This window comes from Acanthochromis polyacanthus, chromosome 9, assembly GCF_021347895.1.
Source record: "Acanthochromis polyacanthus isolate Apoly-LR-REF ecotype Palm Island chromosome 9, KAUST_Apoly_ChrSc, whole genome shotgun sequence".
Lineage (NCBI taxonomy): Eukaryota > Metazoa > Chordata > Actinopteri > Pomacentridae > Acanthochromis > Acanthochromis polyacanthus.
In genome coordinates, this window is record NC_067121.1 from 1,184,589 (window position 1) to 1,200,491 (window position 15,903).

At 39.8% G+C, this 15,903-nt stretch overlaps 1 protein-coding gene and 1 long non-coding RNA gene across 2 annotated transcripts; both read left to right on the plus strand.

The window, feature by feature from the left end:
- Positions 1-3,437: 3,437 nt before the first annotated feature.
- Positions 3,438-12,042, plus strand: LOC127535544 (uncharacterized). The gene is made up of 8 exons (XM_051953859.1): positions 3,438-4,072; positions 4,163-4,382; positions 6,828-7,048; positions 7,727-7,871; positions 8,165-8,273; positions 9,165-9,461; positions 10,132-10,680; positions 11,828-12,042. The coding sequence occupies exons 1-6, from the start codon at positions 3,938-3,940 to the stop codon at positions 9,190-9,192; spliced, it is 858 nt and encodes a 285-aa protein (XP_051809819.1). The 5' UTR covers positions 3,438-3,937; the 3' UTR covers positions 9,193-9,461; positions 10,132-10,680; positions 11,828-12,042.
- A 2,246-nt stretch (positions 12,043-14,288) lies between these two features.
- LOC127535587 (uncharacterized) lies at positions 14,289-14,832 on the plus strand. Its single transcript, XR_007944457.1, has 3 exons — positions 14,289-14,391; positions 14,482-14,556; positions 14,673-14,832. It is a non-coding gene; the product is annotated as an uncharacterized LOC127535587 (long non-coding RNA).
- The last annotated feature ends 1,071 nt before the right edge of the window (positions 14,833-15,903 follow it).

The following is a 15,903-nucleotide window of genomic DNA, read 5'->3' on the forward strand; positions in this document are numbered from 1 at the left end:
ACTCTGTGAGGGACATCTGGACATCAGGCCCCACTGACAGGGGATGTACCAGACCCCTGCTGAGTTAATGATATGCAAAGGCACCCCTTTAAAAGACCACATCTGAAACCACCATTTTGAGTCCTCCTGAATTTTGTGAGTTCTTTTGAGTTCTCCTGAAAGCACCACTCTGAGTTCTCCTGAGTTCTCCTGAATTTTGAAGTCACCTTGCTATCCATCACTCTGAGGCTCCACTCTGTCCACCGTTGTTCCGACCCACATCAACCAAGGCGACCGACCATCATCATCACGGCACGCAAGTACCTTTCAGTCACTGGAACTTGGTGCAACTTTCTCAAATTCTCTTTTCAAAGATAAAATTTACAGGCTAACAAATAAGCCTACTATCAAATTGACGGCTGCTTTCAGGTGTGGTCTATTTATCCCTTTTCCCTCAGAACTCCATATTTCAATTGTAATATTAATCCAGTGTTACGTTGAAATATTGTGTTCTCTTCCTTCCCTTTTCCCATCATTCACATCTCACCATCTTATTCGTTTTGTGTTGTCGTTGTTCGTCTTAATGTGTGTTATTGTTGTTGTTATTGTTTAGTTTAGTTTAATAAATGTACATAAATATAAGTTCAGTGCCTCAATTGTTTTGTTGTTCACATCTTGGTCCCTAACTTGTATAGATTCCAGCTACCTCAATTTTATACATAACCTTTCAAGCTAAATAATTCCCCTTATGATTCCTGAAACTCTTCTTGACAGCACAACAAGAAGTGTTTCATATGCTATTTATTAGATTTGTCTAATTAAATACTTCGCTGGTCGAATATCAGGTAGACTATATAATAATTCTGTACACTGCAAAAACTGAAATCTAAGTAAGATTAAATATCTCAAATTAGGGTGATATTTGCTTATTTTTTGTCTGATAAGATAATTTTTCTCACTACGCAGATTTTATGTAAGAGTGTTTTACTTGTTTTAAGTGTTTTGGTCCTAAATTATCTTAGTAAGATATTACAGCTTGTTACTGAGAATTTATGGCTTATATTGATAATACATGCTTGAAACTAGAAATTAACTGTTACAAAGCTGCTTCATCAACATCCACAAGTACAAAACTTCTTTTTCAAAGTCATAATTTCTTATTTCAAGCATGAAATAAGAAATCATGACTTTGACACGACTGTATCCCTCCAAATAATTAAAACACATCACAGCCAAATGAAATCTACTGTTTAGTTATCTATGCAACAATAAAAATATCCATCCATCCATTCTCTATACACCTCTTTATCCTCACTAGGGTCGCGGGGGTGCTGGAGCCTATCCCAGCTGACTTGAGTGAAGGCAGGGGACACCCTGGACAGGTCGCCAGTCTGTCACAGGGCTACATATACAGAAAACAATCACACTCACATTCACACCTACGGACAATTTAGAGTAACCAATTAACCTCAGCATATTTTTGGACTGTGGGAGGAAGCCGGAGTGCCCAGAGAAAACCCATGCATGCACAGGGAGAACATGCAAACTCCATGCAGAAAGATCCCAGGCCCACCCCGGGATTTGAACCGGGACTTCTTGCTGCAGGCGAAAGTGCTAACCACTACCGCTGTGCAGCCACAATAAAAATATGTACTTAAATATTAGTACAGTTGGAACAGTACTGTAAACTGATAGTTAATATTTAAACATTTAACATGGAAAATTCAAACAATTTCAATCAGAAATAGTTCATGTACATTCAGATAAGTGCTTCCAAATTACAGGGCAGCTTTAAAAGCATGTGACATCTGGGGAGCACTGCGATTTTTCACTATTGTATAATTCTATTACATCCGCAAGATGGTATTTTACCTGTACAAAGGTATGACTCTTGCTGCTGATTGTGTAATGAGAGGTATAATCCACCAGCTTTTCAGCATCCACTGACTCAGTAGCCTTTGCAAGGTATGGGACCTGAACTTGATATGCGATGACTTTATTCTATCAAAGTGTATAGTTTGAAATAGTTGGTATTACAACAATAAAGCAGAGAATCAACAAGACATACATTTTTGACTAATCCACATTCTGGCATATTACCAATCACTATGTATGCAAGGATCATTGATTTCTGAATTATGCAAGTATTGCCATTTATTACAATTATTAAACCTGTATTTTGGATTTACGTTTGCTAGGGTCTCATGCAAATGATCTTAGTGTATTACAGACCTCTATTTCATCTTTGTACAGAACAACCTGCAATGCATTTGGTATCTCTGAAAATCAGGGACACAATTTTAAATGGGAGCCATCAACAAGTTTTCAAAAATGATTTTTAAGTCCTACAGGAAGGTAAAATTTCTTCTGCAGTCTCTGAAAGAGATGGGAAAATTACGTAAAACAACGGCCTGTTGACCACATTATCTAGCAGCATAGGGGAGTTCTATGAATTAAGATTTTTTAAAATGTTTTTTATTCGTATTTATAATGTAATTTATGGAATTAACTGCATGCAGTAATATTTTTTTCAATATACTGTATGAATTTCAAATTATGACTGCATTAGTTCAAACATTCTCCCCTCGTACAACATGTATGCCTCCCCCCATTTTATCACATGGTACATTCCAAATGGAACGGCCAGAAAGAGTCCGACAACTGTCGTCTGCAGTGGGTCAGTTGCAGCAGGCTACCTGTGCACAATTCTGCCGTTTGCAAGACTGTTGGAAATCCTATAAACTGACTACGCCACGGATGAAACTCGAAGTGCTTTTTCAGGCATGGATCCTACAACAGTTGCAGTATTGAAAGGTAATGTTAATTTGCTTTTACATGTCTTTGCATGGTCAGCTAATTGTGGTTAGCTAAGTCCTCACATGCTAGTTTGAACAAACTGACCTTCTAGCCAAATGTGGGCTAGAAACAGTGAACAGCTACACGAAAAGTCTTGCCGTACAAATAGTTTATATTATTTTATTGTCAGAAACAGAAGGAACAACTTTTAGGCAGCTATTAACTTTAGCTTTAGCATGTTTTGTGTTGCACGTTAGAATGGTTGCGGAGGGTTGGTAGGGGAGGCGCGCGCGCGGCTGGGTTCAAAATCATGGTTAGACTTTAGCTAAATGTAGATATATGTTCCTGCTTAAGCTGTGCTTCTGTGCTGCCACCACTGACTTAACCAGGTTATGACCTCATACTGTATATTTACAGTGTGATTGTATGTGTTTTTCAGCTGCTAATATTAGCACAGAATTGCTTCCCAGTCTGTCTAAGGAGGACTTGCGTGACCTCTTTCCGGGGCCTGAGCACTTTTTCCGAAGGAAAGCCATTTGGAGGACCACTCATGGTGAAAATGAGGTGATATCCGATTTTAACGTTGTGTGGACATTAAACTATGCTGTGATTTACAATTTCAGTGAAACTGTCATGCTCTGTGTCTTTTGTTCCCTGTTCGTTTTTCTGTTTTATTTTGTAGTGTCTATTCTTCCTAACTTTTTCTAGTCTTCCTATTTGTTCTTTGCTACCTGTTTGGTTGTAACTGCATTTTGGCCCAATCCTGCAAAACCTGACGGAAACATTTCCTTTTTGGTGTTGTTGCTTGTAGTGCACTACTTACAATTACTGTGAGATCAATTTTTGTGTTTTTCAGTGTGAAGAACTGGAGCAGCCTCACCCAGGCACCTCCTCTGGAACTTATGATGGTGCCACAATTCCAACTACCCCAAACGCTTTGTCCACTCCTTCTTCCTTCCCTGCACCTGTCCCCTCTTCAAAGCCAGGAGACAGTGCCAGCAGAACTGTACAGCTTCAAAGTCCACAATATGTTGTATACACAGACACAGAGCTGGAGCTGTCAAGAACCACCTTTTTTGAAAAACAGCGTGCTGGACAAGAAGAAGACTTCACACTCTCCAAAGAGCTTCGCTGTCGCATAATAAGGAACACAGTAACAAGCATGATCGCCATAAAGAGAGCTGCAGGGGATGACTTCCGATATCCAAGTAGCCGTGAGCTAACTGCGATGGCTCAGTGTCTGATTGTATACTACCCAATGCTGCGGGACAGGTCTGCAGCCAGTGGAGCTGAGTGGGTAGGAGGATATGCTTTATTCGGGATCGGAGCTTTTATGCGGTAATTTCATTACGATCAATGTGATTTTTACGTTCCATGTTTTTGTCAGGAATCTGTGAAGAAGCAGCTTTTGAGAAGGGTCCAAAATGTGACAACCCCCAAAAAGAAGCAGGGAGCAACTCCTTCAAGAAAGAGGCGACTGGCCATCAGCTTTGAGAGCAGCAGCCATGGGTCACCCACTGATGACAGCGGGTCCAATGCTTCAACTTTGAGCTTGGAAACATCACCGCAGTCTGGAGGCACTTCCCTGGAGGCTGAACAGGTGGATGGTAAGAGCACATACTGAGATTGTGTTTTTGTATTAAAATTGCTACAAGTATTGAAAAGGGGGAGTGCCTTTAAGGTATTAATCATTAATCATCAAGATTATCTTTTCATGATAGCAGCTTTAGCTCAGTCTGGTTCTGGTGGATCAGCTGGAAAGAGCAGAGAGAGAAAGAGAGAGAATACTCCTGCTGACTTAAGACTTCAGACTCGTAACTATTACTTCACTGGAATACGCTAAAGAAATATTGTATTTTATTATCAATGTAGCAGTACTACGTTATGATTTATTGCTCTCGTTATTAATAATTGGGGCACCACCCTAGATCTCTAGGGAAAAATATTAACTTTACTAAAAAAAATTAATATTCATAAAAATTTTGATCAATCTCATATCAAAAAGTCTTGAATCCTCGGTTAAATTGACCACATTCTACACAAAGAAACACAAGACTGTAGTTTGATCTAAAATGAGGTATTTATTAACTTCTATGAAAATAATGACAAGTGAACTATGTACAATGTAGATATGGTGTGTGTGTGTGTGTGTGTGTGTGTGTGTGTGTGTGTGTGTGTGTGTGCGTGCTTGTGTGAGGGATGTGGAAGTAGGTGTGAGAGAGAAGGAAATATGGTGAGGATTAGCCAGAGCTAACCTGACGAGGTAACCGGTAATTTGGATTAAGAATTCTAATGATTTGTAAAAGAATAAATTGATGAAGTGAATTAATTGACCAAGCGGTTAGTACATCACCCATAGAATGGAATCAGAGCAAACTCAGCTGGAGTTATTGAAGTGAACCGTCATGGGCTGGGACGTGCAGGGCCTTCAGATTAGCCGCACAACCGTCTGGACTGGCAGGTTCGGAGCGGTGTGTCGTTGTTGTGGCCACGCCTAGATGTCCTGCCGCGGGTTGATCGGTTCTATGCAAAGACCTGATCCAGCAGGTCTCCGGAGTTCTCAGCTGAGTGCTTAAAAATGATGGTTCTCAGGCTTTAGCCAAGAAAAACGGGTGTTGATGAAAAACGGTCAAAATTAAGAAAAATAAATGCTGGTTCTGAATCTGTTCTTCAGATTAAAACGAATAACGTTGGTTTAAAATTGAGCAAAATGTCTCCTTAAGTTACAAAAATATTAAGAGATAAATAGTTAACAAACTGAGATGGTGAGGGAATTTCGAAGATAGGAAAAACGCGCTTTAGGTAAGAAATAATGGGAATCTCTGTTATGGATTCCCCAGGTAGTGAAGAAAGGGAAGTGAAGCGGGCAAGAGAGTAAGAGCGGTAAGAGAGATGATGTGGGCGACGGCTGACTTTATCTGTGGGTCCAGCTAAGGGGAGGACCTGGGCGGAGAGAGAGAACTTTTAGGCGCGAGTCTGGAGGAATTTGGAATCTCTTTGTTCTCACAGAGTAGAGAAGAAAGAGGAGTCCAGAATGGATTAAAATATGATATTAAACGCGCAAAACACGATCTGTCTATCCCACCATATTCAGTTGCGTGAAAGTGAAATGTGTAGATTAATACATATGTTCACATGATGTGAATCATTTCATTCATAACTATATGTTTATGTTTATGACATTAAAAATATGTATCACAGTGAAAATATAACAAGTCAGAGATTTGGTAACAGGTAAATACAATGGTCATCATTCAACCTAAATGGAGTAATAAAGAAGGAATCAGATTAAATATCACAAATTAATAAATCAGCTTCTGTGAAAGATAGAATCTTGATTTTCATGTTAATGATGAATGATTTCCACTGACGTTGGTAATTCTGTAAACACAAAATACATTCCAGAAATATTAATTTGGCAAGGTTTTGTAAGTTCAGTTCCAGTCTCTTTGTTTCAGTCAAAGAGAGGGAGAGGGTGACTCCAGCCTTCAGCCATAAAGTTTTACGACTTGTTATCTGATCTGTGGAATGCAGAGACGTCTCCGGCTGAGGGTCTCCTAAAGCTGAAAAGGGATTTTAGCATGAAAGTTCATTAAACAAACATCCATAGCATATAATTGAAAGTCATTGTCTTTTAAAAAGAAGAAGTTATTCCAGGGGTTTAAATGTTCACAGGAGCTCCATCCTTCTGTGAATGAAAACCTACAGAAATACAAATGTCTCAATCCTCCTATAGAGATGGGTGTTGGTCAGTGCTGGAGAGAGGGACAGCTTATCTGAGTTTTGATCAGCTCAGGAATTCCAGAGCCTTTGCAGTCTTGCTCCATCAATAAACATCTACTCCATATAGAGTTGAGTTGTGAGAAAGTGTGGTGAGTTGTTGCGGATGTACTGTCACATTTCTTTTTAGAAGTCAGTTATACATGGTTTAGTTTTAGATACAAACATTGAAATGATTAAACTAAAAGTCAGTAACTTTGAATATTTGTATGTTTCTTCAAACTGTAATGGCAGAAAGTGAAACAGTAATCATAATTTCATTTCAACAATAGGGCCTGAAACTACTGACAGCCCACAGAACCAGGCCAGACACTACAAAGTTCTGCAGGAGCTATACAAATCCAAGCCCAGGCCCAACAAGAAGGATGTTGCCCAGCTGTTGGACCTGGAATACCAAGCAAGACGGGCTTACATCGACTCTGATGTTCTGAAGGAGCACGACAGACCTACCAAGATTCTTCAAGCATATCCCTGCTTCAGAGAAGTGGATCATGTAAGCAAATCAAATCATTTTAAGTTGATTTATGTTTAATATGATTGTATGTGGGGCTGCACAGTGTCGTAGTGGTTAGCACTTTCACCTTGCAGCAAGAAGATCCCCGGTTCAAATCCCGGCCTGGGATCTTTCTGCATGGAGTTTGCATGTTCTCCCTGTGCATGCGTGGGTTTTCTCCGGGTACTCTGGCTTCCTCCCACAGTCCAAAAATATGCTGAGGTTAATTGGTTACTCTAAATTGTCCATAGATGTGTGAATGTGCGTGTGATTGTCTGTCTGTGTATGTAACCCTGTGACAGACTGGTGACCTGTCCAGGGTGTCCCCCGCCTTCGCCCGAGTCAGCCCCGACCCTAATGAGGATAAAGCGGTGTATAGAGGATGGATGGATGGATGGATGCATGTATGTTAGTTTACAAATGATAGATTGTTAGCCATTTTCCATTTTTTAAATTAAGGACAGATGTTGGCCAGGTTCTTTTTTGCACAAATTGTTTCATAATTCACAAAGCAGGTCACGCTGCAATTTCTACTTACATAGAATAGAACTTTATTGCTCCCCGAAGGGAAATTCATTTGTTTGGTCTTTACATAATGGGTCCAGACATTTTTTATTGACTAGATTTTGATTGGAATGTTGATTTAACAGGTATTTGCTATGTGTCCTTTTGTGGTAGATAATGGATGAACTGCAGCGGATCCTCAATCAAGGAAACCCCCACTTCATAGCTGAACTGAAGAACCGCTGGAAGACCTTTTGTGAGAAGATCCAGTTTTATGGCGTTTTCAAAAAAGTCATGAGACCTCCACTGGCTGATAAAGGTAATTACTTATCATTTGATAACTTAAGAATCCATGAGCTGACCACAGTAGTCAGTGCTGCTGGTGCTGCTCAGTTTCACACATCCACCAAGTATTTTCCATTTACATAACTTGTCAACCATCCTAACCACTTCTACCATGTGCTTTTTTCATTTTCCCACCTGCAGTTTACTGCTTCTTGCAGTCTCTCCCAACCACACTCACTTCTGTTTCTTGTCTTGTTACTCTGTTTTATGTTGTTTTTTGAATAACTGACTGCAGTAAATAAAATTAGGTGGTTTTGTTTTTCACAGTAAAGCGAGGGGTTGCGATGATGAAAGCTTTGCCAGACGTCTTCCCATCACCCATTGCTCCACCCAAGAAGTTGGGGCATGCAAGTGAGGCCATTCTTCACATCTTGAGGTAAAAAAATGATGTTTGATAGTTTTTCACATGCTTTACAACAGGGCTATTAAACTCTATTGTTAAGGGACCGCATTTTTAGACATTCTCCTGATTTTTTTTATTGTAAATATTTGCTTTTGATACATCACACCACTGCATTTTGAAAACATTCATATTGCCACACTGAGAAAGGAATAGGCCTACTTTAAGAAACTGGGTGAAGCGCTCAGTTTCATTTTCTTTGCAACATAAGCTGTGATACAGCCACAGAAGTAAACAAATTTGAAAGAGATGTATTCTACAGCACATCATATGTCATGTGGCATATAATGTGGTCAATTCTGACATCTCTTATCAAGCTACATCACGGCACTTCTTAAGTACTAAAAAGAAGCAAACGACAGGATTGAGTAAAGACATTTCAGAAATTAAACAATCACTGAGCTCGCCTGTGTATTTGATCCCACAAAACAGAAATGATAAATGCTTCCAATATTTTGACATCAGACTGCTTTTACTGCCTTAACCCAGTGAAGCTGTTTATGAAGAATATTGTTGCATTACTAGAGCCTGGCAATGACCAAAGAAAAATGTCTAACATTACAAAGAACATATCTGGACGACTCACATCAGTCAGGCAAAACAGAATGACAGCTGTAGTTGCAGGCTGTGTAGTAGGCTCCTTGACACACATCCATAAAAAGGCATAAACACTGGCTCACAACTACTTTGTTTCTTTTACACTTTCTTGTCTTCTGTCACTTCCACATATTCATTTTTATTTCAATTATAGACAAAGACGAGCATTGCTACCCTGCCACATATCCATTTAGTTTACTCTCATAAACACACACACAAATAAGCTTCAATTCACACTTAATTAGCCTCATATTTCTATTTGTGTTTCAGTCTGTGGAAGACCCCAACGCTTTCCTGAACGCAAGACCGCTCTCCAGCCCTGTAGTGATCGTCTGTGAGAGCAACTGCATTCTGGCCATCGGAACCATGCCTGTGCTGATCTTCCCAAAGGAGGACATCTCAGTGTGATGTACATCATGGCATGCTGCTACACCTTTCACCTCACATACCCCAAGTGCATAACCACACTCCTCTCTGTGCTGCAGACAGAGGTCCTCATGGATGCCATCCATGACCAAGACATGACTTCTTCATATAAAAAAGCTATGGCTGAGTGGAGGAAGTTCAGTGAGTAGGCTTGTACGTTGTTCTGTAGTTCCAGAAAATGTTAGACCAGTCAGTTTGTTCAGGTCTTAGCATTTGTTCAGGGCTCCTCAGAGCACTTTCTTCTGTAAAATGTTTTTGATACAGATTGCACCTTAAATAGAATAAAGAGGTGAAAAGAAATTGGATTTGTATCTTCATTTAAGCAAGTGACATTTACTGTTCTTGTAGTCAGGATCACTGATTATAAGCATGAATATTTTTGAATTCCACAGCATTTGGCTCATTTTAAGAATTTTAAGAAAGTTATCCTACATAGAGAGAAAAATATTCTGAACTGTTGCCGTTCCATCAAGAAAAGTAAATTAGATTTTAGTATAACGTTTCAAGTAATGTAATGCTTACTACATATCATTATGTCAAGACAATGGCACGAGCATTTGCTTCATTTCAGAATATTTTTCAACATATTGAGAAAAGAGCTCTCATATTTTTTATTTCTTCCAAGAAAAATGCACTTTATTAGTGAGAATATACTAATTTTAAGGTATTTTGGGTTTCATTGAGGTTAGATATTTTTACTTGTTTTGGAAAATCTTGACAAGCCAAATTTTCTTGTTCTGTTGGCAGATAATTTTGCTTAGTTTAAGTAATATGTCACTTGTTTTTGTGGGGTTTTTTCTTGTTTTTGAAGGAGGACTTTTTGCAGTGTAGGAGAAGTAAAGAAGGGGAAGTTCATACGTCAGGTGGCAGATGAAGATGGACAGAATGACTTTTCAGCCCATCAGGTCATCCATGAACAAATGGAGACAGATCTTACATTATATGAGATGGAACATTTTAAATTTTACTTCAACATAATTGATGGCACAATTTACCCCCAGCATGTTTTCTCCAAAGGCTCAACTAAGTCCAAGTTTGTTCCCTTTGGAAAGCCATATTCCTCATATACAATGACTACACCAGTGTTTCAGCATTTTACATGAACCCAAATTTATCCACTGTGTGCTTTCTTTACAGTAAATATGACAGCTAAAAGTTTAAAAAATAACAACATTACATATATGCTGCTTTGTTTACATTTGAACGAGGTAGTGCTGCATTTAAATCAGGGTGCAGACAGTTCTGCACAGTGTCTTCCAGATTTCAACAAGACAACAGGACGACTTGAAACGAGCAGGACATCGAGATTAATCTCAACTTTAACCTTTCAAGAAAACCCAAAGAAGCCAACATTTTTGAGGTAAGTGACTTCACTGCTCTGCTTGATGAAGCAAACACCAGAGGAAACATTCAGAAGGAAGTTTTAAAATCTATTTTTCTACAACTCTGTCCAATTTGTAATGAAATCTGTGAGTCAGAACAGGATGTAACACTCAGTTTTTTACTGGTCTTGTAATTTTTAACATCTTGTTATTAAAAAGTAAGATCTTAGCAGTGTGGAAGGGAAGTGATGTGTTCAGGTTTGGTCATAACTGGATAAAACCAACTCCTGTAAAGAGCAGGACAAACATGTTTGTTAAGACAAAATATGGTTTTAAAGCTCCAAACTTGGAATAATTTGACTATAACCATGACCAAATACATAGATATGTTGGGATAGCAGGATTTTTCTACTGGGAAATATTCATTTTGGAGAATATAAAGATAATCTGATGTGTTGATGTGAGCAAGAGTTAAGGTCACTTTTTTCTGATCAGTAAATTCATTCAGTAAGTGTCATAAGTAAGGTAATAGCTCATTCTGTTTCCTTAACTTGCAACATGGAATCCAAAAATGAAATAGTCTAATCTAATAAATGAGAGATTTCAACAATTTATAACAACATTACTCAGAATATGTCACTATAAGTTATTAAGTGCAGATAGATGAGGAAAACAGGGCCAGTTTTAGTCATTTAAAATGCCATTTTCAAAATTAAACAATGCTGAGAAATTTTAAATTGTTTTTAAAGGCATTGTAGAATTCATGGCAAACACAAAATCTCTGAGTGGAGACACCATTTCAATTTATTTTATTGAGTTATTTATTCGTTTATTGAGTAGTTCAGTGAAACCAGCTTAACACCAAACTCAGAGACTTCCACATTTCAGCAAAATCTAGATAAACAAACTTTTGTGAAGTAAGTAACTCCACTCTTCTGTTTAATGAAGTAAAACTTTGGAGTTTCTGAGGAAACATCCATGTAGTTTTGCTGCAATACTGTCCAATATGCCTTATAACACAATTCAGAACAGGTTGTAACACTCAGTGCTGTTGTTTTATGATAATTGGTTCAATATTCAGCAAATATGATTGAAAACTGAGATCACTACAGTGTGGTAGATTACCAATGGTTCAACAAGACATCCATAGAATATGGTTCTCATTTGTGTCTGCTTCACTTTCAGTCTTTTTTGACAAGATAAAAATGAACAATCAAAGTTCATCCTCATCCTCATCTTCCTCTGAGGAGAGTACTACAAGGCATCCTTTCGAAGTCCCAGAAGACTACAAGTTGATGCAAAACCTGGAACATGGAAGCTGTGGATTTGTGCCGGAACGTATGACAAACAACACTGAAGAGCACGAGGCCATAAAGGTGTCCGAACGGAACTGTCAAGACCATGAGGTAGGACACTGATTCCAGCTGAACAGTGACACAAAAAAGACATTGTTTTAAAAAGAGGTAGTACCACGACAAGATTCTGAGTAGTGGTACTGCTCATGTTCTGTACTTTTTAGTTGTTGAGAAGAACTGATTGGACTCTGTGGCTCAGCAAACATATTGTCTCTCCACAGGCGGAAATCCTGAATAAACCCATGAGCCACAACTCAAAGGAGAAGGACAGAACCCCCCCCAGTGATATCCTCGACCATCCCTCTATCACTAGAAGCTACCTCAGCAGCAACTCCCCCACCAGCAGTTGGTAAGTGTGTTTCTGTTTACTTTGTACACAGGTTGTGAGACATTAGCAGCCCAGCAGGTGACAGAAGACTGATATGGACTTTTGTTGATTTTCATGTTTACATTCTCTGCTTGTCGGATGTAAACCCAACCGTGTATGTTTCCTTTTTTAGCGATGAATCTAGACCCTCCACCACCGTGTCCATCATGGTTAAGCCTGCAGATCCAGAGAACAGAATCAACCTGGCAGGCTTGCCTGATGATGAAAGTGACCTGAAGAGCAGTAAGCTTGAGGACAGTGACACTGCTAAAGACACTGAGAACAACAAGGACAATGATGAAGACACTGAAGTCAAGAAGAAGGCGCAGAGAAAGACAAAGACAAAGAAGAAGAACTGCTTCCAATGCGCCTTCTCCTGGATAAAGAAGAAGTGTTCAGGTTTGGTCATAACTGGATAACTAAAACCAACCAGTACTCCTGTAAAGAGCAGACTTCTGTTTAATGAAGTAAACACTTTGGAGTTTCTGAGGAAACATCCATGTAGTTTTGCTGCAATACTGTCCAATATGCCTTATAACACAATTCAGAACAGGTTGTAACACTCAGTGCTGTTGTTTTATGATAATTGGTTCAATATTCAGCAAATATGATTGAAAACTGAGATCACATCAGTGTGGTAGATTACCAATGGTTCAACAAGACATCCATAGAATATGTTTCTCATTTGTGTCTGCTTCACTTTCAGGCTTCTGTGACAAGCTCAAAAAGAACATTCAAAGTTCATCCTCATCTTCCTCTGAGGAGAGTACCACAAGCCAGCGTTCCGAAGTCTCAACAGGCTACACATTCGTGAAAGAAATCGGACATGGAGGCTTTGCATTAGTGGTGGAATGTGTGAAGAACGACACCGAAGAGCACGTGGCTGTAAAGGTGCCCGAATGGAGCAATCTAGACCATGAGGTAAGACACTGATTTCAGCTGAACAGTGACACAAAAAAGACATTTTTCAAAAAGAGGTAGTACCACTACAATATTCTGAGTAGTGGTACTGGTGATGTTATGTACTTTTTAGTTGTTGAGAAGAACTGATTGGACTCTGTGGCTCAGCAAACATATTGTCTCTCCACAGGCGGAAATCATGAAAAAGCTCGTGAGCCACAACTCGAAGCAGTCAAACATCATCGACTACAAAGGAGACATCTTCATAAAAAATAAGCGGCAACTGGTGTTTGAAAAATTGGACATCAGCCTGTGGGACTATTTGCGGAATTCACAACAGCCAATGCCACTGGAACACGTCCGCACAATTATTGAGCAGGTATGACCTTCTATTGTCTCCTTATATTTCTCTCCTTGAGTGGTGCTAGAATCAACATGGGTGTTTCAGGAACCTTTACAACTTCTGCTTTTATTGTCATGTGACAGATTTCTTTAACAAACTCCTGATAAATGTTGTTACTTGCAGCTGGCTGTAGCTCTGGATACGACAAAGAGTGCTGGCATAATCCACGCTGATCTGAAGGAAGACAACATCATGATGGTGGATCGTGTGAAGCAGCCCTTCAGAGTCAAACTCATTGACTTTGGTGAGGCCGAGTACAGCTCCAAAACCAAAGCGGGAAAGCTCCTCCAAGTAGTTGCATATAGGTATGAAATACTGATACTTTTTAAACTTCTTTAATTCAGCGCTGTCTCCTTATTGTCTACTGTGTAACATCTTCATTTGATGTTTTTTCCACTTTCAGAGCTCCAGAAATCATCCTGGGCCTGCCGTATTCTGAGGCCATCGACATTTGGTCCTTAGGCTGCGTGATGGAGAGGATGATGACTTCAGATGGTCTCTTCGGAACAGACTCCGAATACTGGACAGTGAGTAAATTACTGCAGCTGAAACACATTAGAAGCCGTCACAGGATTAGCTTCAGGTCTAACATGGTGTTATGTTTTGTTTGCAGCTCCTACGCATGATCGGTCTGTTGGGTCCGCCACCGCAACATGTCATCGATGCTGGACGAAGATCAGAATTATTTTTTCAGAAAATGCCTGATGGTTTGTGGCAGCTGAAGGTACAATACTCCTACTGTGATTTTACCTCTGACCTTTACTCACTCAATAAGATAAAGACTTTAGTAAGCATGATTGTTTTCTTCTTTCAGAGACCTACAGAGTGTTTTGGGACCCATTTCGACGACGCAGTTTACCAGTTCAGCTCTCTGGATGAAATCGAAACGGTACGTTAGGAAGCAGCAGCTAGTTGCTGAAAATTCACCTTCATTTATGACATTCACATTTCACGGTGGAAGGTGATTTGACCACTGTTGGACTTTCAAAATGTTTTCTGCACCAGGTGTGCTCTGAGACGGACAACCTAGCAGAGGCTGATGAGAGAAAGGAGTGCATCGAGCTCCTGAAGGCGATGCTTCAATGGGACGAGAAAGACAGAATCACCCCCAGTGGTATCCTGAAGCATCCCTTTATCACGAGAAGCTACCTCAGCAGCAACTCCCCCACCAGCAGCTGGTAAGTGTGTTTCTGTTTACTTTGTACACAGGTTGTGAGACATTAGCAGCCCAGCAGGTGACAAAAGACTGATATGGACTTTTGTTGATTTTCATGTTTACATTCTCTGCTTGTCGGATGTAAACCCAACCGTGTATGTTTTCTTTTTTAGCGATGAACCGAGACCCTCCACCAGCCTGTCCATCACGGTTAAGCCTGCAGATCCAGAGAACAGAATCAACCTGACAGGCTTGCCTGATGATGAAAGTGACCTGAAGAGCAGTAAGCTTGAGGACAGTGACACTGCTAAAGACACTGAGACCAGCAAAGACAGAAACAATGATGAAGACACTAAAGGCAATGAGAAGGACCAGAGAAGGACAAAGACAAAGAAGAAGAACTGCTTCGAACGCATCTTCTCCTGGAGAAAGAAGACGTTCTGCTGCTGCTGCTGTGTCCAAGTTTAAGGATGTGATACGTCTGATGTGATGAACTGAGCAGCACTAATGGACTGGATCCACAGTTCCTTTTTTTTTGTTTTGTTTTTTTTGTTTTAAAATCAATAAAAGTCCGTATCAGTTCCTGACCTCAGCATCGTTCGCTGGGTTTACCTTCACCCCAACCGGTCGAGGCAGATGGCCGCCTTGTCTGAGCCTGGTTCTGCCGGAGGGTTCTTCCTGAAAAAGGGAGTTTTACCTCCCCACTGTCGCCAAGTGCTTGCTCAGACAGGGAATCCAAAGGAAACTTTGGATTTGTTGGATTTCTCTGTATTATTTTGTTTTTACTTTCCTCATTGAAGTGTCTTGTGATGACCCATTTGAACTGGTGAATAAAATGTATTGAAAATGAATTGAAAGTTTCACCTAAAAAGTGTCTGGATTTTGGTCACATGGTTGATGCTCACAACTGCCCTGAGTCAGTCGTGGCTTCTCAGTTGCCGTGCAGAGCAGAGAGTCTTTGGGTTTCTTTTTTTATTTACAATTTCCATCGTTATTTTTGGTGAATTTTTAAATTTGACATTTTAAATAAAGTGACTACAATGAAATCTGACAATTTTAGGCTTATTTTCAAGATGCTTT

Excerpts from the sequence above, each read along its gene's own strand:
- LOC127535544 (XM_051953859.1), top strand. The coding sequence starts at position 3,938 with ATGATCGCCATAAAGAGAGCTGCAGGGGATGACTTCCGATATCCAAGT. Across the intron at positions 4,073-4,162 it reads CAGCCAGTGGAGCTGAGTGG|GAATCTGTGAAGAAGCAGCT; the intron begins GTAGGAGGATAT and ends TGTTTTTGTCAG. Across the intron at positions 4,383-6,827 it reads GGAGGCTGAACAGGTGGATG|GGCCTGAAACTACTGACAGC; the intron begins GTAAGAGCACAT and ends TTTCAACAATAG.